This window comes from Agrilus planipennis, unplaced genomic scaffold, assembly GCF_000699045.2.
Source record: "Agrilus planipennis isolate EAB-ADULT unplaced genomic scaffold, Apla_2.0 scaffold222, whole genome shotgun sequence".
Taxonomy (NCBI): Eukaryota; Metazoa; Arthropoda; class Insecta; order Coleoptera; family Buprestidae; genus Agrilus; species Agrilus planipennis.
In genome coordinates this window covers 307,312-333,660 of record NW_020442436.1, presented here as the reverse complement: position 1 = coordinate 333,660, position 26,349 = coordinate 307,312, and the positions used below count along the sequence as shown (strand labels likewise).

The 26,349-nt window shown below is 35.7% G+C and overlaps 2 protein-coding genes across 2 annotated transcripts in view; both read left to right on the top strand.

Moving 5' to 3' along the window:
• The window catches only part of LOC108739756 (T-lymphocyte activation antigen CD86), a 365,407-nt gene that overhangs the window by 35,637 nt on the left and 303,421 nt on the right, over positions 1-26,349 (top strand). The window lies entirely within an intron of this gene.
• On the top strand, positions 22,416-22,772 carry LOC108739748. The gene has a single exon (XM_018473797.1). It carries the CDS (start codon positions 22,416-22,418, stop codon positions 22,770-22,772), a length of 357 nt encoding a protein of 118 aa, XP_018329299.1.

Here is a 26,349-nt window from a genome sequence, read left to right as displayed (position 1 = left end):
GCCACTTCTTCTAATTTTTCGTCTCCTATCTTTATATTCGCTCTTTCCCTACTTTTTCTTCCCTTGCATACCAGTATTTTAGTTTTAATTTTATTTATTTTCATACAGTACTGATCTGTCAGTACCGCTTCCATTTTATTTAAAGCTATCTCTAAGTCCTCCTTGCTAGATGCTAATACTGCTATATCATCTACAAATCTAAGCATACTAATCTTTAGCCCTTGCACATCTATCCCTACATCCCTGTCTGATTCCCTTTCTAATATTTACTTCTCTACGTTGCAGTCCCAGCTCGATAACTGCATGTTGCTCTTTATACAAACTAAGTATCACTCTTCTATCTTTGTAACTAATCCCTACATTTTTAAGTATATTTAACATCTTGTCCAATTTAACATTGTCAAAGACTTTCTCTAAATCTACAAATCCTATGTACGCACTTTTTCCTTTTTCTATCGTTTTCTCTATTGCTACCCGTAAAGCCAGAATGGAACATAGTGTGGAACATAGCAAAACTAAAAAAAAAAAACAAATCTGACGTACTCCAACGATAAAACCAATATGCAGACAGAACGCGTATTTGTGAAGAAATGTAATAAACAATGTAAAAACGAAGGTTAAACCTAACCTAACATAAGAAGTATATTTTTAATAAAAACAGCCAGTCGGATTTTTTTTATGATGTAATTAGAAATTTACAATTTTCAGATTTTACCCTTGTGGTACTTGTGCTGTTGTCACGAAGAAGCGAATTTTATGTATTTTTTTAGGATATAACTACTCCACCATGTTATACAGCAACGAATTTTATATATTTAGAAATTGGATATAATTACTTTAATCTAAAATTGAAAGTGGATTATACAACTTAGAATTATTAGTCATCAGTTTAACTAAAGTTAATTAATAACCCAATAGTATAATAATAATCTTAGCTTAATACCTTATTAGATAATTGAGGAACGAAGAAATGGCAGGGAACTATCACAGGTTGAGTAAAGACGGTAAGCCGTCTCACCATCCTGCATTTTCGTGATCCTGAATTTAACTCCCAACTCTCTACTTCACTGCTCTTTTTGCTTATAATTATTGATTCCGCTATTTAAACGGTTACTAATTGACCTACTAACATAGTAGGTAAGTAGGTGTTAGCTTGCAGTTTTAAATAAATAATCTAGATGCACCAATCAACCTAAATATGAATTTATGGATACTATGCAATACTATAAGGCATTTCTTCTTGCAAGATTTCATGATTCTATGTCAACGAGAAGTCCGTACGAGTTTTGATTCCGTTGCGAATGCCAAAATATGCGGCATAAAGGGCCGTATCTTTTGATCGCGTTGACTTAGAAGTTTGATTTTTTTACTGGTCCAAGGAACTGCTGACCTGAGTATTTTATATTAATTTGAACTCGATATCTCCACGCGTTCCTAAGAAAAAGGGTCTTGACAGACAGACAGATAGATAGACAGAGGACGAAGTTATCCTATTTTCTTTTTTCCTATACAATATTCCAACATCCTCTTTCACCAAATGAGTAATCCGCATTGTTTTTTCTTTATATTACTACTCAACTACCTTTCCAGATTTACTTCATATGCGTCATACTTCTTAGTTGCTGTTGCTCATACTTAAGCCCCATTGTTACTAGTTCTAATTCATACACCTGATTTTCTCCACAATCTTCTTTTCAATATTGGAGATTAGCGATGACAACGGATGCGGAAGCGGAAGTGTAGTGATTTTAGGTGATTCTTTAATGCAGTGGTCGTGCGCCCTTTTCGCGAATATTTGGTTACAAATTTTGAATTTAGCACTTGCATCGTTAATATCAACAAAATAATCTGAAATGGAACTTCTTTTTAACTTCAAAATTGCACTTTTAATTTAAAATTTACACTACTGACCAAACACTATACGAAATAAATAAAAGTGATAACTGTATTAGTTTTTTCGAAATAAAATTATTAGGAAAACCGGCTAAAGAGGAGCTGAAAGCCGTAGACGTTTTTAGATTAAAGTAGGAAACTAATAAGAGAATACAATTTGGAAAATATCAACATACGAATTACTAGGAAATAGATTTAGGTCCTAAACTACAATAAAGCTATTTGTACAGGGATAATATTATTATTAACAAAATTTTGCCGGCTATAACGTTAGATTGACGCTAATACTTCACAAGAATAAATGGTAGATAATAAAATAAAATAATTCAAAGTGGTCTGTATTCTGTCGAAGCTGCCAGACGCGGATCGCGATTTCGATCTTTTTGGATCTCATCAGCGCGTCGCAGACAGCTCCGACAGAACACAGACCAACTTTTACCTGCTGTCTTAATAGCGCGTTTTAGGAAATACACAAATGGCGCGGCAAACGCCATCTGTAGTACGATGCTACATTTTGGAGCACACGTAATCCTAAAATCGTACTACAGATGGCGTATTTTCTGGTTGATAATAATATGTTCACAATGTTACAGAGGGGTCCCTGAAAGCTGGCGCAGGTACCTGCACAAAATAGAGCTTTGCAAGGAGCAATTCCATTTATAAAAAAATAAGTTGTGTTTTAAAAACGGCCAAGTTTAGCCAAGAATCAAAAGTAATAAATTTTTACGGTTTCTTTTATTGTTGATAAAGATCAGAAATAAGATTTTGTTAACTTCCGATAAGGTTTCGTTATAAAAATGCGGAACCAGCTGCAGAAGCGGATGTGAAAATATATGCAGAACTTCCGTAAATGCGGAAGAGAAAGCAGAGGTCTGTTGCAACACCACTGGAGACTTAAATTTTGTAAGGATATTTTTCGATTTGAATATGCTGTTGGCAACGTCGCATTCTTTTTCTCACTCGTATCTACTGACATCTTTTTCATTTGCATTCATTGTGTATTATTTGCTATATATTATTGAATTTTCGAATTATATTAATAATTAGGAATTAGTTTTATCACTTTCATATAATGTTTCAAATCTTCTATTTCATTTCTCTAAGTTTTCGTCTTAAATAACTAACTTATTTCTGTGTTTTATTGCATCATTAGATTGGGCATACCTACAATTCTGCGTTGGTATATATAGGGTTGTTCGGAAAGTCATTTCGTTTTTCCCGACAGAGGATTTAATTGTATTCTTTTGCACCCAACTTCACATTTAAGCCGTATAATTTTTATATGCTTTGAGAGCTCATATAGCAAGGCTTGTGTGTGAAAAATTCCAATTAATTCTACGCAGTAGTTTTTGGTTGGTGCCCTTTTAAATATGGAGAGCGATAAGCAGCATTTTCGACATATCTTACTGTTTTACTACAGAAAGGGTAAAAATGCTGTTCAAGCCAGAAAGAAATTGACTGATGTGTATGGAGAAGGTGTGTTGACAGTACGCCAGTGCCAGAACTGGTTCGCTAAATTTCGATCCGGCAATTTTGATGTCGAAGATGCACCACGTTCGGGAAGGCCGGTTGAAGCTGATAAAGACGCGATAAAGGCATTAGTTGATGTGAACCGGCGAATAACAACACGTGAGATCGGATTGAGGTTAAATTTATCAAATTCAACAGTTTATGACCACTTGAAAGGCCTGGGATTATCCTCGAAGCTCGATGTATGGGTTCCCCATGTTCTCACAGAGAGAAATCTGTGTCGCCGCATTGACGTCTGCGATTCGCTTCTCAAACGTCACGAAAATGATCCGTTTTTGAAGCGCATCATCACTGGGGACGAAAAATGGGTTGTATACAACAACGTCAAACGCAAGAGGTCATGGAGCAAAAAAGATGAACCGGCTCAAACCATTTCCAAAGCCGATATTCACCAAAAAAAGGTGATGCTGTCTGTTTGGTGGGATTTTAAAGGAATCGTTTTTTTTTAGCTTTTACCGGATAACACAACGATTAATTCGGAAGTCTACTGTCATCAGCTGGACAAACTGAATGATGCACTTCAACAGAAAAGGTCAGAACTAATCAACAGGAAAGGTGTAGTGTTTCACCAAGACAACGCGAGACCTCACACAAGTTTGGTCACTCGCCAAAAGCTTTTACAGCTTGAATGGGATACAATGCTACACCCACCATATTCTCCAGACCTGGCACCATCGGATTATTATTTGTTCCGGTCACTCCAAAATTTTTTAGACGGTAAAACCTTCACCTCAAATGAGGAGGTCAAAAACCTCCTCGATCAGTTTTTTGCCAGCAAAGACCAAAAATTTTATGAGCGTGGAATTATGCTACTACCAGAAAGATGGCAAAAGGTGTTGGACCAGAACGATCAATATATAATTTAATAAAGTATTTGTTTATTATACGAAAACTGTCTCTGATTTCCACAAAAAAAAAAAACGAAATGACTTTCCGAACAACCCTATAGAAAACGTGTTAAGTTTAGTGAAAGGGCAGGAAAACTTAATAGTTGTGGGATACTTCAACGCAGTAGTAGTTGAAGGTAAAGACGGTGCAATAGCAGGTTCTTTTGGATTGGACAATAGAAATGATATAATTTAATAAAGTATTTGCTTATTATACGAAAACTGTCTTTCATTTCCACAAAAAAAAACGAAATGACTTTCCGAACAACCCGATATAACATATATCATATACAAAAATTGTTTATATGGTGGAATAGAACTATTCATGCGTGCAATTTAGGTTAAAAAGTCAATGCATAAAAAGAAATTTAAATTGTTCGTAATTCAGCTTGAAGTAAATGGCGTTAAAGTGCTCTTTATTTAGTTTTCAGTCAAGGAACGGTCGGAAAGGCTGGTAGTGGTGTTGTAAGTGCAGCGCTAGAAAAATCGGAAAAGAAGGAAACGAAAGCGTCGGTCGGACCAATTGAAATAAACACCTCACTAATTGCACTTTCAGCCGCAAAGCAGGCAACTTTCCGAGATAAAATCATCCCCGTAGCTCGCTATTTATTGCTTCCCTCCAAAGTTATTAGTGCAATTAGAAAATTCACTTCCTACTGAATTAACTTCCGCAAGCGAAACACGCCTTTACAAATGACAGTATAAATCTCTGCAATATCAATTTAAATATGAAAATAATTTGCAAAGGAAGATAATTTATTTCATCGTTACCGTACCCTCATAAAACAATTTTGTTCGAAGAAAAAAGAAATGTTAGATAAATTTCAATTTTATCGTCACTTAAAGTAGAATTCGAACGTTTCCTTGAACTGGATGGAATTCAAATTTTTGTAAATTTCTTCGACGCAAATAAATGGAAGAATTTCTTTGTTCGTATAATGCGATAGAGAAATAGCTTAAGTTAAGGAAATTGCATTCCTCTCTGAAGCACTGTAAACGGGCATTTAGCTACGCCTCAGTTCACCTTTAATAATAACTTATATTTCTTTTTATTCTTCTTTATCGAATTATGGCTTTGAAGCATACGTTTCTGTTATAATCCAATAATTCATAAATATCATTTTCCTATTATTACTGGAGAGGCTACGTACATCTTCGTGGGTTAAAAGATGGAGATTGCCTGAACAATAACTGAACTACAGTAATATAAACTGCGTATGGACCAATTATTAAGTAAAACGACTTTTTGTATTTATCCTACCGTTCATAGTACTTTATGCTACCACGAGCCAATAGGCTGGATAGAATATATAGGCTGCAATAGTCGCAAAGCTGGTTATTACTTAGCTTAGAATGAAAGAGTTCGAATAGCTTTAAAAAAACATACGTGTAATTATACAACACACTACTGAAGTGAAACTTCTTCAAACACAAACATACTGGGATAGGAGTTAAGGAATTGGCTTAATGGTATTATCTGTACACTATGCTTCGCACGGGTGCAATGCTGATAGTAAATATACTATAGAATGTCTTTACATACAACAATCACAGCTTTTTTGTCATTAGACAATACATACCGGTACCGCCGCAACCAGTATGTCCCTGCATTTTAATTCAGTAATATCTTCGAAAATATTGATTTAAATTACATGCTGTATTGATCTATATTGAATGCGCAATGTATTTAAAAATATTAAATCAAAAGCCATTATTTCTCGTAAAGTAAAGGATAAAAAATGGTTATTGTGGGTTATTCCTAAGAGATAGACATACAAGGTTTGTCCGGAAAGTAATAGGAAGAATGAGCAAATCCATAGTGAAAACGATGCTCATTGTCTTTTTTGACATGAAAGGCATCGTCCACCATGAATTTGTTCCTCCTGGACAAACCGTCAACGCCAAGTTTTACGTGCAAGTGCTCAAGAGACTCAAACGAAGAGTCAATCGGGCCCGACAAGACATCGCAGCCGACTGAAAGTTGCACCACGACAATGCCCCGGCTCATACCGCCTTTCTTGTGGACAGCTGCCTGACTAAGGCCGGCATTCCAACGCTTCCGCAGCCGCCCTACAGCCCAGATGTGGCCCCCCGGACTTTTTTTTGTTTGCTCGCCTGAAAAGGCAGATGAAAGGCAAGCATTTGGAGTCGATAGAGGGGATCTAAGCAGCATGCACCGCGGCTCTTAAGACTATTCCGGAGAACGAGAAGAGCCTTTTTTGAAAGTTTTTAAAGAATTGTAATGATTGGCTCAATAATTTTTTTTAAATCTACTCAGTCCTATTACCTTCTGGATGAACCCTGTATACCATCGGGGACTTTTTTGTAGACCTTTTTAAGGTGTACAATACTGTAGTATATTATTTTGATTTATCTCGTAGGGTTCAATCAGCATTCGCAATGTAAGCACAAAAAAATGTGTTTATTTACGACATAACATTACAAACCACTAGAATTATCAGTGTTTCTCTACTATGTTATGCATGTATTATACATATAAACCTTCGTCTTGAATCACTCTATCTATTAAAAAAACGCATTAAAATCCGTTGCATAGTTTTAAAGATCTAAGCATAAATAGGGACAGACAGCGGGGGAAATGCGTTGCATGATTTCGTTACATAGCAACTCGTATGAAACGAACTTACCCTACCGTGCGTAAAGAAGTTTCACTTCAAAAAGTGTCCCAGAAATGTAGACAAAGACCTGACGATCGCAATGTTATCACAATATTATGGTATAATGAGGCATGATCAAAGCGAGCTTCTTTGCTATAATCCATAATTATTATCACTAACTACCGCTAATGCTTGAGGAGAACATACCGACGTCAGCGCTCTCTACAATTCCATGACCTAATCTGCCGTCTAAAGCAAGCACGGAGGACGCTATCAAGGGGATAGTGGTATCGTGTGTCTAGGTTCTATTTACCACTAGGAGTGAATTTAATTTATTCGGTTAACACTGCATTATGTAACAGTTGTGTGTGGAAGCACGATTTTAAACCTATTTAAAAGCATTTCCTAAAGTAGGTGTTATGTGAAATAAACCTTTTCGATATTATTCATGAATATTTCAGCTAGGAATGGACTTGGGGTATTTACCATAGCCAGTCCTTTATTCGGTAAATAATAATCGTCAATGAAAGGTAAATGTATTTGATAAATGTAATTCTAATGTTTCCGAAGATAAAGGATGTTACGTTTAGGAGTCGTTCAAAACAATTTGCATGACACAAAACAAAGAGAATATATTAAAGGATGTTACGCCTCATATTGCAAGTGATCCCTGACTGGAATCCACCAACGATCACATTTGATTTCGATGTCATTTATTTGGCTCTACGAAAGATATTTTCGACTGCAGAAATGCATAGGTGTTAAGTGTTATTTTCATTTCGGACATTGCTATGGAAAAGGGTGCAAAATTAACGAATGATACAAATGCATAAAAGTGAAATCGTGTGCTGCCTCACCATTTTTTTGGAGACTTTGGTTAATGTTGATTACATGTGTAACAAAAAAAAGTAAGAATCAGTAAAAAAACATTAGAAATTTTGGACCATGTGCGAGACATTAATACCTCGCGGGTCCATTCGGTCCGCCCGACTCAATTTTTTTGGGGTACTCTTACAATGACATTCAAATGAGTGGTTGCAGTTAACGCTAGTAGTGTGGTTCTAACAATATACCAATTAAATAGAATTTTGAATGTATGCAGACAACCCAATATATGTAGTGACAAAGGTTCTAGATTTTCTAGACGTCATATTCTAAATCATTCTAGAACACGGCCAGCCCCTATAAATAGTTGCCGCGAGAGCGGAAGAACCTGCGTCCTCGCGAATGCTAAGCAAGTTTAGTCCATTGCTTAGCTTTCGGGAGGACGCTGATTCAATTCCGGATCCATCTGCCTTGGTCCAAGTTTTTCTTTGGTTGCCTTGAATCACTTAGGCAAATGCTGGATCAATAATATTCCACAGATAATCTTTCATCCTCTGCTGTCTTCATTTCGTCCGTCTCATCTTTCTCACCCGAACCACCACCCACCCATTCCCACGATTCCTGAAAGGAGGCGGAAAAGAGTCTTCCGCCCTCCCTTCCGGCGTAGTTCAGAGGGACTGCACAAGCGGCTGGTGAGGATGAAACAAAATAACACAAACCAAAAATTTTTTAAAGTTTTTTTTTTGCGGAAGAGTTAGCCAGTACGAGATCGAGTTATTAGGCTATAGAAAACGAAGTAGAAAGAGCGTAGAAGAGACAAAGTGTGTTTTATTAGTGGTCAATTAATAATAGTAAAAAGCATTTCTTACCATTATTTTCACTGTACTTTATTTTCCAGATATTTTGGATAAACATGGGACATTACCCTGACCTTTTAAAATTTCTTTCGAGTTGATATCTCTCTATCTTGAGAAAGCAGTTTTACAGTTCTTTTTCGGGTGTACTTATGTACCATGGAGTTTTTGGTAATACCCCTTGTAAGTCCAACTCTCTTAAAAGAGTAGGAGACAATTTTTATTTAATTAAGCTTTTAGTCTTTTGTTTTCAGTTATATTTACGTCGCAGTGTATGTTCGTTTATGGTAATTTACGAAATTCGATGGAGTATGATCACTGTAAGATTATAAAGAAATCAATTTTTATAAAACCATGATTTTTTATATTAGAAATAAGTTTCCATTCGATCTAACAAAAAAAGAATTTATCGACAAAACTAAAAAAAACTTGTTCTGAACTAAATTAAGGAATTTTCATGGTCCCAAGTCCCTGCATAGGTAAAGTGGTAAGTAAAAAAGTCCTACGTACCTAATTGAGTAGTACCCTTCCCGTTTCTCAAATATCATATAAAAATTATGAGCCTCCACTTCCCCTAATAGTCTTACGTAATTTATTGGACGGTCTATTTAAAAGACCGGAAATTGCATTACCGCAAGTTTTAACAAATATTACAATAAACAAGTTTAAGTCTATTTAATAAAAATTTTCCAAAATAAATTAGTGCATAAAAATTTGAGGGGAATTACGAAAACCGCATCATTGACTTTTCTTCGTTACCTGCTTTTTTCTAACATAAGGTGTACATAACCCTTCAACTCGAGCTATTTTGCGTTAAAAATTCAGTTGGCTATTTTGACGTAAGAGGTAAAGTTTCTTTGTGAGGGAAACCCTCTTTCTATGCGGAATATATAAAGCGCGATCGATTGTTTTGTTCGTTATTCCTAAGGGTACTTACATCCATTGTGCAGGACAAAAAAGAAAAACGCAAAGCTCTTAAGCTGCTCGTGGCTACATTAATTTCGGTTTTTGCGTGCCACAAAACTTTTATTGAAAGAACTAAAGTACGACGAAGTAAAAAGAGCTGACGCTGCCTCATGTGGTGGCTTGATTTTTGTCTACGTAAAACAGATGATACAAGTAATGTTTTTGTTTAATTAAATTTATTACTTATTGCCATACTAATAGAAATCGAGCGGCTAATCTATGGATAAAATAAGAGTTGCAATTTCAAATCGCATGTTTACAAAGGCGTTAGAAGGGCCAAACATATTTTTTTTTTCGACTTGTAACTCGCCTTTCTTCTATTAATCCTATAATCTCGTTTGTTATCCAGGGTTTTCCACTTTCGTTTTGTTTAAGACCTAATACATCTGTAGCTGCTGACTTTAAGCACGTTTTAATGCAGTTCCATTCTGTCTGTATGTCCCTGACATTCGTTTCTCTCGCCTCCTTTAGTAAGTATTTCGTCTGTCGTTATACTTAGCCTATCTCGCGTTTCGCTATGTTTTAGTTTATGTAAGTCAAGACGTCTCCTACCTTCCCTTTTTCTTAGTATATTCAATTTAAGGTTGGTCTTCATAATTACTGCATTATGATCGCTATCTATATCTGCTCCGGGACTGGAACTTCTACAGTCCTTCACTTGATTTTTAATTCTTTGCCTAACCGGTTTCGAGTTTAATTTAACCATAACTATCCTTTTTTGTAAATAACTTTCTACACTCTGCCCTGCTTTCCTACGCATTAAAATTTCAACCCCCAAATTACCTTCCACCGATCCTGTATGTATTATTCCAAAGTCTCCACTCCAGAAGTCTCCAGCTTCTGGCCAACAGATTTTACTAATACCTACTATATGAAATATTATTCTGAAAATTCATTTCTTGAATTCTTTTTTTCCCACTACACACTTCCCCAAATTAATGAGGAAAAATTTGTTGCTGTTGTCACACCTCCGCCGGGAATCGAACCCGGGCTCTTTGGCTTTACGCGCCAATGCTTTGACCACTAAGCTACGAGAGATGACAACAGCAACAACGACAAACCGTACTTATTAGGTCACAAATCCGTCGAACTAATATATACTATGATTAAACATACATACAATTTTTTAGACATCTTTTAGAAGTGAGTTAGTTTAATATGAAATATTATTCTGAAAATTCATTTCTTGAATTCTTTTTTGCCCACTACACACTTCCTCAAATTAATGAGGAAAAATTTGTTGCTGTTGTCACACCCCCGCCGGGAATCGAACCCGGGCTCTTTGGCTTTACGCGCCAATGCTTTGACCACTAAGCTACGAGAGATGACAACAGCAACAACGACAAACCGTACTTATTAGGTCACAAATCCGTCGAACTAATATATACTATGATTAAACATACATACAATTTTTTAGACATCTTTTAGAAGTGAGTTAGTTTAATATGAAATATTATTCTGAAAATTCATTTCTTGAATTCTTTTTTGCCCACTACACACTTCCTCAAATTAATGAGGAAAAATTTTCTAAAAGATGTCTAAAAAATTGTATGTATGTTTAAACATAGTATATATTAGTTCGACGGATTTGTGACCTAATAAGTACGGTTTGTCGTTGTTGCTGTTGTCATCTCTCGTAGCTTAGTGGTCAAAGCATTGGCGCGTAAAGCCAAAGAGCCCGGGTTCGATTCCCGGCGGGGGTGTGACAACAGCAACAAATTTTTCCTCATTAATTTGAGGAAGTGTGTAGTGGGCAAAAAAGAATTCAAGAAATGAATTTTCAGAATAATATTTCATATTAAACTAACTCACTTCTAAAAGATGTCTAAAAAATTGTATGTATATTTAATACCTACTATATCTAATTCTAGTCTATTCGTCTCAACTTTCAAATTATCTAATTTCCCTACTTGCCTCAAGGTCCTAACATTCCACGCCCCGACTAGTAAAATAATGCACCTTCCCCTATTACACTTATTGATGACATCCCCCGAAGTAATCCCGGAGATCTGAATAGGGCTCACTATATCATCGAAACTCGCGAACCTATCCACTCACTCTAGTTTGTACAAGAGCTTCATCAAGGGTTAGGTCCCGTCGGATGGGACTATTGGTATAAGGGGTTTTTAATTAAAAGTTCTGTTTAAATGAAGATGTCCTGTATCTTTTATCATTTTTCTACAATTTTTAAACGAAAAGTATTGTCTTCATACCTCCGCTAGAACATTACTGTAGGTATAGTGGTTTACTATTTTTAGAAATTGGGAATCACTTCGAGCCCAAAATTCAATTTTAAGATCTGGTCTATCAATGAAGTGGCCGTTTTGTGGGTTATATTCATCGATTTCTAAAACGTTTTCGTTTTTGTCAATTGAGGTGTCTTGACATTGCAACAATCATGACGGTGAATAAACAACCTTGGCATACATATGTGCATCTGCAGCTACGTGGTGTTTCTGCCAAGTAATAAAAGAGGTCGCCACAGCCTTATTTGGAGCAGTGATATGTCTAAGGCATTATGTAGGAGGAGAGCAGGAGATATACGTTACATTTCACTTCAGTCGGTTCTTCATTTAAAATTCCCGTTCAGTGCGCTCCATAAGTGGAACATTCACAATGCCGTGGTTTCTCCGTAAACAATTTCAGTACATCACGTTTATATATCGCTTCCACGTCCTCTCTGGCTTGTTACGAGATATAATATGACAATAAACCATTGCCGTAGCTTTCGGCGGAATGAATAACGGCCGGGCAATATTCAGTGTGATTCATAAAAGGGAACGTTAAAAGGGCGAATGGAACTACGACGACGGTATAAAACACCTCTTTAATAATTTCGAGATTTACCAAATTTTGTCAACAGAAAATCAGATTTAAATCGTACCCTAAATACTCGAAATTTTCATGCTTCAACTAATTGTACTTATTCTCACAATGGGTTCGTTTTAGTTATATACCTATTCAGTAGTCTAGTAGTAGTATTTGCGTAGGTCACAGATACACGTGCCATATATCAAGTCAAAAGTGTCACCATTTTACATTCATTAAAGGACGGTGCGGGGATGATGTTCACGGGTTCGAGAAAGAAATTATTAAAAACTCTTAAACGAACAAACATTGACTTTATTGAAATGTAAAATCTATTTCTTGTAGACACAAGACAAAAAGTAACATAAAAATGTAATACAGTAAGGTAATGGAGTTCTGGTGAAGCGGCAAATAAATGGGAAATTTGATTTTATACCCTTTTTATTATGTAATTTATACTTAATATACACTTAACTTTTCTTACACTAGTTATAACCCGAGATAAAAATGTTCAGTCTCTCAGAGTCTCTGAACGAGAGACTTAAATCGCGCAATAAGTGGTGTCTCGATAGACATGGTTAAAATTTTCTAAGTTCAACATATATCAGAGATCCCAGTCTTTCTACGAGAGACTTGAGTCTCTCAATTTTTTAGTTTTATTCATTTAGTCTCTCTGTGAGAGATTAGAATCTCTGAATTAACAATTATATCGTTCGAATGTCTCATACAGAAACTGTGAAAGATCCATAAAAACACCTAGGCAATAACTGAGAGACTGTGAGAGACGCTCTCAGAGACGCTGAAAGACTGAGAGACTGGAAAGAGACTGAAAAATTTTGTCTAGGGAACGTAGAACTTGAAAATAGTACAATTTATCTTTACTGAATTTGTAGTAATAATATTTAGTATTGAAGTTTGAAATAATGATAATTATAATTATAAATGAGATTGAAACTTTCGTAGTCTGATAGTGTCGATTGCAACGATTGTGTGTTTGATTATTTTTTTTCTGACCGTTTGTCAAGAGATTATATTTTGCATTATGGCGTATTGATAAAAGTCCAGTTTGTACTTCTATCAATCGGACTTCAATCATTTACTATTTTCAAGAGAAACTATTTCTTATCAAATAATAATACAAATATTCAGAAGAAGAATAATTATGAAACTATCACTAACCAATTTCTGTTATATACCATAATGTAAGTAAAAGTAAAACTAAAATACTGATATGCAAGGGAAGAAAAAGTAGGGAAAGAGCGAATATAAAGATAGGAGACGAAAAATTAGAAGAAGTGGCTGATTTTAGATACCTAGGAAGTCAGATAAGTGAGGATGGAAGGAGTAGTAGGGATATAAAGCAGAGGATAGCGCAGGGTCGTGTCGCCTTTAATAAAAAGAATACTTAATTTAGAAATTCGAAAACGGTTGTTAAAAGTGTATGTTTGGAGTGCGGCGTTGTACGGGTGCGAAACACGGACAGTGAGCGCTGCGGAAAAGAAAAGGTTAGAAGCGTTCGAAATGTGGTGTTATAGGCGGATGATGAGGATAACGTGAGTAGAAAAGGTTAGAAATGAAGAGGTATTAGAAAGAATAGGAGAATAGAGGACTTACGGAAGTCAATAAAAAATAGGCGAGATAGAACACCTTCTCAGGCATGAAGGTCTAGTCAGAGACATATTAGAGGCAGAAACAGGAGTTAAGAGGGGTAGAGGTAGACCTAGATTAGATTACTGTTCGCAAATAGTGGGCTGTTCTAGTTTTAGGGAAATGCGAAGTTTAGCTCAGGATAGGAAAGAGTGGAGGTACGTGTCCAACCAGTCTAAAGACTGATGACCTTATGATGATGCTGACCATAATGATAAGTAATGACTAACATTCTTAACAATATTTGCTAATTAATTACAAAACATTATTTATTCTAACATACAGAGTATATAATGAAAATGAAAACATATACATTTTCTAGGAATTGTATACAATTTTTACATTTCATACATTTCCGGTAACATATATATTTTATTTTATATATCACACTATTCAACGTTATTGTTCCACTACATAATTCCTTAATCTCTATATTAATATAATTGTTGGGTTACTACTAGCATCCCCGTAATAACCCTTCCCTTTTTTACATCACTAAATATTAACCAATTATATTATAACAATCTTGCTATATTACAAGCCACCATTTTTCCCTTTTTTTATCTGTTTCCAATCAGTTTTCTTTCATATTCCACCCCATCAAGCAAATCCTTCTTTTCACCATCTTTAACTATTCTCTTCCTTGCCTCATTCTGTACCCACCAATCTTATCCTATTTTCATCTTCTTGTACCCTACTTGCACTTTCGCTCTATTTTTTTTCAATTTCCTTTGTCATTTACCTTATTAACTTTTCTATTTTTTTTTCTTCTTCCGGAATTAATAAAGACATTTGTTCCTTTTAAGTTTTTTTATCTCTCTATACTATCATATTTTTTTTCAACTTGTAGCTCTGCATACATTTTATTCTTCACCTTCTAAAACTCCACAATTTTAACCTTTAATCTGTTAAGTCTTAATTAGTCTACCTTGGTCCAAGTTTTTCTATGGTTTCCTTAGATCACTTAGGCAAAAACTAGAGCAGTAATATTCCACAGACAATCCTTTATTTTTTTCAGTCTTTATTTCGTCCGTCTCATCCTTCTCATCCGAACCACCACCCACCCATTCCCACTATTCATGAAGAGGGCCTTCCGCCTTACCTTCCGGTGTAGTCCGGAGGGACTGCCCGCTCACCAGCATAAGTGAATGGTGCGAATGAATCACTCAAAGGTTTTATTAAAATTTTTTTTTTGAAATGAAGTGGAAAAGAAACTCGCACTACCACTAAACCTTTACCTGCGAACCCGTGTTTCGCCCTCTTCTAATGTGAGTATCGCGTTGATAGAAACTACATTAGAAGGTGTTAGCAGGTACTAACTAGGACACGTCTCTGTTTTAGTTTATTTATTTCTTTATCGCAATCTACTTTGTGAGTTTTGCTATTTATACTTTGAATTTTGAATTCTTCATTTTGTTTGAATAATTAAATTTCGTATTTCTGGTGCAGATTTTTAGGAGCTATTTTTCTTTAATATCGTAGTTAAAATGCACTCAAAGCCCATATTCGCGACAATAAACGAGTAGAAAAGCTGCCATTTTATCTCTGTTTATTGGGCTATAGGCTAACTTTAATGTTTAAAAAGCCACCGCTAAAATAATGCTGTGTATGTGTTACCTCATAAACAATATTTTTAGCAATTACCTATTTGCTGATTTAATGTTATAAAAATGTATTTGTAGACGACGAAATATAATCAGTACCCTAGAGTCCCTAGAAATAAGTCTGGCCACTACTGTCAATATGATTATAAAATGACTGCTGCTATTCTTATCTTTGTTTTTGTTTGTTCGCAGTTCCTCTCACGGCATTTAACGATGCTTTGGCAGACGTCACATATAGCAATAAGACATAATTAGTCTTTCATTCTAATTTAAAGAATAAAACAAAACCTTATGAAATGTCAAACAGACCTGATAACGAATTTACAATGCAATTAACCTACAACTCCATGTAGGGAAATTTTAATTTGTCTCCAAACGCGCCGTTCAAATCAGCCCAATGATTGTTTCCACCACTACGCAATGGAACCAATCCAAACTAATCCCGTAACTAACCATAATCTGTCTGTATTTCTAGGGACTCTAAGTAGCCTAAATCTCGACCAATATCGATGAACCACCTAGGAGAACTAATAAGTAAGTTCGAAATCGCGGTCTCCATTTAGTGATTTCGATTATACCGAAATATTGGAAAACAAATTAACGTATGTCAGATTAGGTTAGTGCTAAGTTAGACTGGTTTCTTTTCCAATATTTAATATTCACTTCCACCCCCTACACCTCCACTTTTACGCCTCCACATTCAAAAAGATTTCATTGTTATTAGACAAGGTAATCCCCACTTCTTTTATCTAGATATCTGGATAATTACCAATTTTGATTCCTCGGGATTTTAAGCTGTCGAGATGTTGGCCGTACAGAATGTGACCCGAAATTTTTAGGGTGAACTCGTTACGCTAATGAAAACTAATTAACAAGTACTAAATTGCGTTCTATATTTGGCAGTTTCAATATTTTCTAAATTTAATATATTGAGTTTCGGCAGGGGATTAGTCAATTATCACGGTAATCAAGGAGAAATGAGCTTTGGTAAATATAGGGGGTTATGATTTTATTGCAATAATACTTATTTATATTTTATTTTTGTAGCCTTTATATCGTTGAAATTCTTGGTAATGATAACGAGTTTTCGATACAAGTCTGGCGTTTTTCTTCCTTTTTCGTTTTGCAACAAATACCCGAAAAAAAAAACAGACTAATACAAAGTTTCACGCAGACGTCTAGTTCTACTTAAATAGTCACGGTGATTTTAAATCTATGCCATTTCTTTTTAAAAAAGTAGAAAGACAGATTAGTTATTAAGGTTTTTTCAAATAGAACAGAACTGTAAACTTTTTACAAACTGTTTTGGTTTTTAAACTATTTGCCAACAGTGTACAATTTGTAAAATGTATAATTTAATGAATTGACAGAATATTTGCAGTCGTTAACTCCTTTAAGGAACATTTGAAAACATTATAGAATTTCAAAAGGGAGCACCCCTATGTTAATGAGACTGAAAAAATAGTAATCCAATTAATAGAATACTTTCAATTTTTAAAAATAATTGATCTCTTGAAATGCGAACAAGATGCGACTGTAACTCCAAGGAACCCTTAGGACTAACTGACCACTTTAGAAAATAACGGGTTTTGGAAAAACTATGAAGGAGGCGCTAGCATCTGATAGAAAAAAGTAGGTACCAATAGGGTGGTAACCAAGGTGGAAAACACTGGAGATAAGAAATGTTAAAAATTTGAATTTAGTCCCAAAACACTGAAGAACAAGAAGAAATGAAGGGTACAGACGTCACGCTGTTAGTACACGAAAGATGAAAAGTTACAGGGATTACCGGAAAGTACAAGTTATAAAGATATTTATGCAGTAAGACAGAGCACAAGCGAAATTGAATAGAATATTTTAAGAAATGTTTACACAGACACAAAGACACGAGTTGTAATACAAAAGCATTCAATTCATTTAAGTTGTCTTGCTTCTTTATTACTATTTTCCCTCCAAAGGGGTGATAACGGTACCTGCTTGGGTTTCACAGAAATATACGTTTCAAGGATATTTCTTAAAAAAAAAAATAAAATAATATTTGAATTTTAATTAGGGGCGAGTACTGAAACAGTATAGTCGAAATAAGAAGGCAAAGTCCCCAATAAACAATGCAAACTAAAGGCATATCGTTTTTCTCGTTCTTACAAACAGAAAATATCCTGTCTTTACTCATACTTTATTCATACATCTAAAAATATTAATTAAGTTTATCTCGAATTAGAGGTCAATCGACTTCAAAAATAGTCAGCAGTGATGAGAAATGAATGCGTTATTGTTTATTTTTAATTTCATAAAAATATTTTTTTACAAAATAATACATCTGTTTTCAAATTAAAAGTTCCACCTTCTTTTCGTATCCGGGATATGGTTCTGCAACTAATATTCAAAACCTCCGCCGCTATGTTTATAATGGAGATGTTTTCTCTATTTGTTTTTTTTTCTTTCTTTGAAAATAATTAATGACATTCCAAACAAGTTTTCTACTCTGAGAATTTGAAACTTCTCGGACCATTTCGTTGAAAGTTAACAACAGAAACAACAATAACAACAACAGTAACATCAACAAAAACAACAACAACAATAAAATAATTCCAAGTGGTCTGTGTTCTGTCGAAACTGCTAGACGCGGATCGCGATTTCGATCTTTTTGGATCTCATCAGCGCGTCGCAGGCAGCTCCGACAAATACGTAATCCTAAAATGTAGCATCGTGCTACAGATGGCGTTCACTGTGTCGTTTGTAGTATTTTCGGAAGCAACAACAATAGTTACAACGAAAAAATAACTTAAACGATATATGTAGAGAGATGACTATTCGCACAAATATACCAACTAAATTAAGCCGACCCTGTAAATTTGCCTATTTTATGTAGGTACAAATGACAACACAAGCATGTCTATACTATATTTACAATCCAAGCCGACCAAGGGTTAGGTAATAAACCGCTATATCCCAAAATGGCTAAATAATAATGAATTCAACAATTTGATTAATAATTTATTATTCTATGCATACTTTATTTATTAATCGATTATTCGGGTTAATCGCAGTAATCGTTTCTTTTTGTGGCAATCTATAATTGAATCTTACATTTAATAATCGCCCAGCTTTAAATTTAACGCTCCCTCTCCCGTTTTTTATGGTACCTACGTACCTACAAATGAAATATTTTGCATGGTAGGTACTTGTTTAAGATGACTGAATGTATTTTTGATACGAAATGTAAACATTTTCTATATAAACATTCCTTCATACTAAGAAGAAATTCTTATTTTACTCAACATGTACATATATTGGCATTTCCGTTGAACTGTGTGCATGCAATACTGCCTGCAGCGAACAAATAATAAATAACCAAGAATGGAGATATTATTTCAAAGTAAATTATAACTTACTGTTCCGGTTTTGCTTGGAAAACTTTAAATAGGCATGGAGTCGTAACGTAGGTACCTGCAGGTGGATATCTGGATACAACGTAAAATTTGCAATGTATTTGACTCCATGCTATCGGATATCATGTTTTACATTCATTCTATATTGTGTAACAACCACTTGCGACTGCATGAAGTTTACTTCAACTATTTTGCTATTTATTCAATTTGCTTCTCACAATCAGAATTTTCTGGTGTAGTAAACCCTTTCAAATTAACTATCTAGATTCAGTTAATCGTTTATATACAATTGTATTGGTACGTACAAGTATGTAGTACGTGAAAATCAATACATCGATTTTCGACGGCTCGAGAGTATGTTCGCATATATGGCTAACGATCTTTCTTCTACAGACGCGAAAATTAATACATCATGCTTAAGTAACACTGTAGAAAAAGTTTTCCCGAATCCTTCAGAATAATGAAGACTATTCTAGAGAATTCGATAGCAACATAAATAAGGCGCTGGCTGACAGCCGCAGTTAGTTAGTGTTGGACAGCTGAAAAAAAAAACTTTTGGGTGTTTCATTCCCACCAGCCAGTAAGGTAGGGCGGAAAGCCCTCTTCAGCCTGCTTTCAGGAATCGTGGGAATGGGTGGGTGATGGTTCGGATGAGAAAGATGAGACGGACGAAATGAAGACAGAAGAGAATGAAAGATTATCTGTGGAATATTACTGCCCCAGCATTTGCCTAGGTGACCCAAGGAAACCACAGAAAAACTTGGACCAAGGCAGATGGACCCGGAATCGAACCGACGTCCTCCCGATTGCTAAGCAATGGTCTAAACCTCTACACTCCACCTCCTACATCTTGAAACTATGTAAATAAGGTCATCCTTCGTCTCTATCCATACTTATTTCTCTCTTTCCGGGACGGTCACCTCATATATCTGCAAAATTACCGTTTACTGCATTTTCAATACGTACTTTCACCCGCGACGTTTATATATTCATAATGAGGCGCCCTCCCAACCTTCAAGCATCTGTTTCTACCTTAAGTGAAAAAATACTGGTATGAAAAGGAAGAAAACGAAGGGAAAGAGCGAATGTAACGATAGAAGACGAAAGATTAGAAGAAATGGCTGATTTTAGGTTTCCAGGAAGTCAGGTAAGTCAGGACGGAAGAAGTAGTAGGGATATAAAGCAGAGGATAGTGCAGGGTATTGTCGCTTTCAATTCAAAGAGGTATTAGGAAGAATAGAAGAACACAAGACTCAATAGAAGTCAATAAAATATAGGCGAGATAGGTTGGTAGGACACCTTTTCAGACATGAAGGTCTAGTTAAAGACATATTAGAGGAAGAAGCAGAAGTTAAGAGGAGTAGAGGTAGACCTAGATTAGATTACTGTTCGTAAACAGTTAAGTATGTGGAATATTTTAGTTTTAGGGAAATGCGAAGATTAGCTCAGGATAGGAAAGAATGGAGGTGCGTGTCCAACCAGTCTTAGGACCGACGACCTTGTGATGATGAAATAAATAGAGCAGTACTAGGAAATAATCGCGTAATAATAATTGAGGCACCATAACTGTCTGAATTGCATAACTTTTAAAACAGTTTTCAGCTGTTTTTTATTATTGAGGTGCCCTGCATAGTTATAAATTGATTTTTGTTTAATTTATGGCATTTATGTCTAGTCTCTACAGACAATAAGATAATTAAGAAAAAGGTTAGTATCAAATGGGTAAATCCCACCACAAAAAAAGAGAAAACTCGATCGACGGCAATGCGGTGGTCTCATCATTTACACATTATTCGTTTATTTATGTTTTGGATTTTATGTCTTTACCCCCCGCATTAGTACTCCTTAGCTTCCAACATGAAACTATCTTATAGTGTTGAATTGTTCTATAAGGTCATCCTTCGCCTCTGTCCATACTCATTTCCCTCTTCCTGCGATCTTCAATTCATACTTTCACCCCCTATGTTTAATATATACGTAATAAGATGCCTTCCCTACCTTCAAGCATCTATTTCTACTTCAAGTGATGGTCTCCAGCAGACGAAAATTTTTTTGAAATAATATTTCTCTGGATCCCCAATTCTAAATAATTACCGAAAATATTTAGCCAATACTTTAATTTTGTTATTATTTTACGTACCACCTGTACATTGAATCACCCTGTATATCTAATGTTGGCTTATTGGTTCCGAAAAGGCCACTTTGCATGTAATGAAAACGATGTAGGCGAGTAGAAACTGTTTTGTATGTATGTAGGGCAACAGCTCATACAAACTTAATCCTTTAAGCTGCTATTATTGGTGAATGGCAATTTCGGAATCAAACACACGTAAATCTATACGATTTCGATCCTAATTTTACGTGAGACGTACCAAGGCATTTACCTATTACCGGTACACCTACGGCATGCATGATTACGGATAATAAAATTTAATCTTTACAAGCACAGGCAAGATTTCTAATAAAATTTGTGCTGACACGTTCAACTTATAATTCAAATATAGGTACTGACGTGAAATACTGACTTCAATAAATAATGAGGTTGTGTTAATTTTTGAAGTGAAACTTCTTTGGGCTCGATGGGAGTAAAATCTTAAGGTCATGAAACGACACGTTTTGCAACGTTTTGTCTCGCGAAGCGATAGGATATGAGAATAGACAGGCGCGCATTGGCATATCGGTATTACAGTTAATTGTTAGTGACCGGCATCTCATATATTATAACATAATGTATATTCACTATACTATAGCGCTAAATTAATATTTTGGTTATATCTGTGAAGTTATATTACAGTAAGTGTATTACAGTAAATGTTTATTTAACAACAGTTAATATTTATTTAAGAGTGACTATTATTATGTATTTATTCTAATTCCTTGTTATTGATAGTTTACGGTTTTTTAAGTACTTGGAAAAATAAACGGATATATAGCTGTGAGCGATATTGTTTTATTTAATTAGGTCCAAGAATATTTAACAAAAGACGATAACTCAAAAACTTCTAGAACACCATAGAAAATTAATAACTGTAAACTTAAAATGTGTATTTCGATTCGTGACAGCTTCTTTTAAATTAATTAATTTATACAATAATCCGAGGTACGCAGCAAAATAACTCATAAGTAATGTCCTGCGGTTTTGTCCTATTTATTAGCCTTGTTAACTTACTTATTTATACTACCCTCCTCCTACTACAATTTTAAGGCAAGTACGAGGGCGGTTCAATAAGTACTTGTGTTTGAAGACAGAGGACGTTTCTGAGGGAGGTTGGTGCTACCCTCGTGTAATACCGTCTCTCAAACGACGCCAAAACAAATTTCAGACTGATTGATAGGTTAGTTTGGATTTGGCAGCCATTCGAATGAGAAGTGTTTCGTGATTTTCGCTAACATGGAAAAAGAGCGGTATCGTTCGGTAACTCGCTTTTTGTTTTTGGATAGGAAAAAATTCGGGGAAATAAAAGCAAAGTTGGATGCTGTTTATGGGAACACTTCACCATCTATGACCACAGTTAGATATTGGTTTAACGAATTTAAACGTGAGCGAATATCCGTTTTTGATGAAGAACGACCAGAACTCCCGGTAGACGTGGTTACCGAGGAAACCATTGAAAAAGTCTACGATATGATTCTCGCTCATCGACGAACGAAAGTGCGCGAAGTAGCAGAGGCCGTGGGTGTGTCGACTGGAACGGCAATTAATATTTTACAGGATAAGTTGGCGATGAAAGAATTGTCGGCCCGATGAATGCTGCGATTACTCATGGTGGACAACAAGCGGGTGCCGCTGTTAACTTGGAAGAAGTGTTTGGAGCAATTTAAGTGAGATCCGAAGGACTTTTTGGGTCGAGTTGTTACCGCCAATGAAACCTGGATTCATCATTACAAACCAGAAACCAAGGGACCATCAAAACAATGGATTTCTCCCGGTGAATCAGCTCCAAAGAAAGCGAAGACGGTCCCATTGACCGGAAAAGTCATAGCGACGATTTTTTGGGATGCGAAGGGCGTCATCCTCTTGGATTTTTTATAAAAACGAAGAACGATCACTGGACAATACTACAGCGAGTTATTTGACCGCTTCGACAAAAACTTGAAGGAGACACGGGCGCATTCGGCTGAAACGAAGGTGCTTTTTCACCACGATAACGCACCTGCACATTCATCCGGAATTGTCGCCGCCAAATTGCATGAATTGCGTTATGAGTTGCTGCTGCACCCCCCGTACTCACCCGATCTGGCTCCCTGCGACTTCTTCTTGTTCCCTAACATAAAGAAATGGTTCGCGGGAAAAAAGTTTAGCTAAAACGAGGAAGTCATCGCCGAGACTGGGGCGTATTTTGGAGAGTTCGGCAAATCCTATTTTTTGGAGGGGTTAAAAACATGGCAGGAACTTTAGGAGAAATGTATCTTTCTAAAAGGGGACTATGTTGAAAAATAAAAAAAAAATAATTAAATAAATGGTGTCTTCATTTCTAACACGGGTACTTATTGAACCGCCCTCGTACCTATGCAGTAACAGGGAATTTTATATCTTCTTTATGTTTTCCACTTGCATAGATTTTAATGCGGTGCGCTGCACATTTTGTGTTTCCTTTTGAATTTATAACTACTTCTTGCTTTTTACATTCCATACTATTTAGGTCCCTTTGTTATCAATGCAAATGAATTCTTTTCGGGTTGCGTTTTAATTTTTGATGTTTCCTTACAATTAACATTCAGACGTCATTAATGTTTAATTAAACCGATCAGTATTAACTACATCTCAACTTTACGATAGCCAACAAAGTAAGTTTTCCGAAGAATACTAACAACTTTTACTGAAATATTGGCTCAAACTCTTCAACTATAAGGAAATACGGAAATGTGTGTTTTAAACTAAACATAATTAACGATAACGTAGCTTTTATTTGTGATAGTTCGCCCAAGTTGTGAATAATAAAATCAGCAACCAAACAAATATTTATAAAACAAACTAATTTGTATTGTAAAATTCTTAAAAGAAAAACTTAATAATATAAGTGCAAAATATTAATAAAAAGAAATACAGTTCATAAAGAAATAAATGGTTAATCTGCCAGATAAGATAACCTTGATTGGGCCCGGATCAAAAATGTAACGCCTTAGAACATGTGATTCCAGACAGGCAGCCAAACTTGGTCCGGATTGGGCTGACCTGAATGGACCTGATTAGGTTATACAATTTGACAATAAACAGGTTACCTGATTTGGGGCGGATAAGATATGTATATGTAGCGCCATAAAACATTGATTGTAAACAATCCTGGTCCATATGAACAATTACCTATGTTATCCTGATTCGGTTATATCATTTGGTCCTGATAATTTACCTGATATCAGATAAGAAATCCCCATTAGGGCCAAATCAGAGCTATAAAGGGCATGTCATTAAAAGATTAGAATAAGATAACTTCATCAGGGTCATATCAGTCTTAATAGGGCATGTCGTAATAGGAGATGCCCTAGGACACCCAGATTGGGCCCGGATGCTGATATGACAAGCCCTAACAAGCCGGAAGAGAACACAGCATCGATATGCAGTTAATGCTAGTTTACTCACTACATAACTTAATTTTTTTTTGTTTCTTTTGCGCTCGTACATTTACACAGGATAGTGCTATCTGTAGTGTACTTATTTACTTTATTTATCGTTAGTTTAAACATCATGTGTAGTATAAAATGTATGTGTAGACAAATGGCGCTGTAAATGCCATCTGTAGTACAGTGCTACATTTTAGGATTACGTATGCTTCAGCAAGGTCCATTTAAATATATGGATATCTACTTGCTGAAACGAATCCCGGCGTAGCTCACCTCAACGTGGTAGGCACGTTACCGAAATCGAATAAAATAATTCGAAGTGGTCTGTATTCTGTCGAAACTGCCAGACGCGGATCGCGATTTCGATCTTTTTGGATCTCATCAGCGGGTCGCAGGCATCTCCGACAGAACACAGACCAACTTTTACCTGCTGCCTTAACAGCGCGTTTTAGAAAATACGGCAAATCATGTGTAGTGTTAACTTATTTGTTTTTAAGATTAAACTTTCAATAATCGACAGTTCTCCATCTATGTTTTTTGAGTTTTTATCGCGCTAAACACCTATGTTGCCAATTCACGTACATGACCGGCTTCGAATTAAAACTCATGATTTTCTTAAAAATAATTTGCCCTTAACTACGCTGTAAAACTCACTGTGCGATTTTTTATTGTATCTAGTGTACACTCCCCAAGGCTAGGCATTTATTTATGTTGCAACCTGTATACTGTGTCTGGGGTCAGACCATTTGTCTAGATTTTAAATACAAATTTAAAATGATTATTTAAAGACGCTTTTATATTTCAACGTGAGAGTTTAATACTGCGATCCTTCTTATCTAATACTTGTTGAAATTCCTACTGGTAATCCCCAAACATTGTAGTCTATTATAACCTGGAATGAAGGTATGTGTGAGTCGATATTTAATATTGACAACTTATATTCTTGTTTATGCTTATTAGAAATCTGTAAAACACAAAAATATGAAACAAGCTGAAAAGGTAATTTTAAAATTATCGAAAAATACCGTTGCAGTCGCACTCGAGATTGATAAGTGAAATGAGGATCAAATTCCATTAGGTACCTACTGTAATTGCACAGGGAATTTACACTTGGGTAGACAACAGGCAATAAGGCATGTGCACTCGATTAGTAAATACAATGTGAAGGACCCTGATGTACAAAACCAACCATGCACGGTAATCGAAGGTTTCTATGGACACCAGATCCGTTTTTCGGTCAGAAATCGAGGGACAAAGTACAAAAATCATTCTTTACGTAAATACGACTTTTTGCACATTTCTAAGTGTGTGTGATTGTCATGTGAATAGAAGAACCACACAGATATTAATGCCTCCTTGATTCTGTCATCTCTCAGCATTTACAAAAACTTTTATTGTACTAGTGTGATCCATTCCTAGCTTATAAGATCAACGACGTGGACGTGATGGGTGTTTAATCTTTTGTGTGCATGTATATAACGTTTTGAGACATAACCAAATCAAGGAGGCGCAAGTATTTGTGTGTTGGCTGTATTCATTTGACACTCAATTGCACACACACGCATTTACAAATATGCAAAGAGTCATTTACGTAAAAAACAATTTACAGACCTACCGAGTGGCATGGCCTAGAGGTCTAGACCATTGCTTAGCATTCGGGAGGACGCCGGTTCGATTCCGGGTCCGTCTGCCTTGGTCCAAGTTTTTCTGTGGTTTCCTTGGATCACTTAGGCAAATGCTGAGGCAGTAATATTCCACAGATA

Bases quoted from the DNA above. Each gene is read 5' to 3' on its own strand.
- LOC108739748 (XM_018473797.1), top strand. From the start codon at position 22,416: ATGGAAAAAGAGCGGTATCGTTCGGTAACTCGCTTTTTGTTTTTGGAT.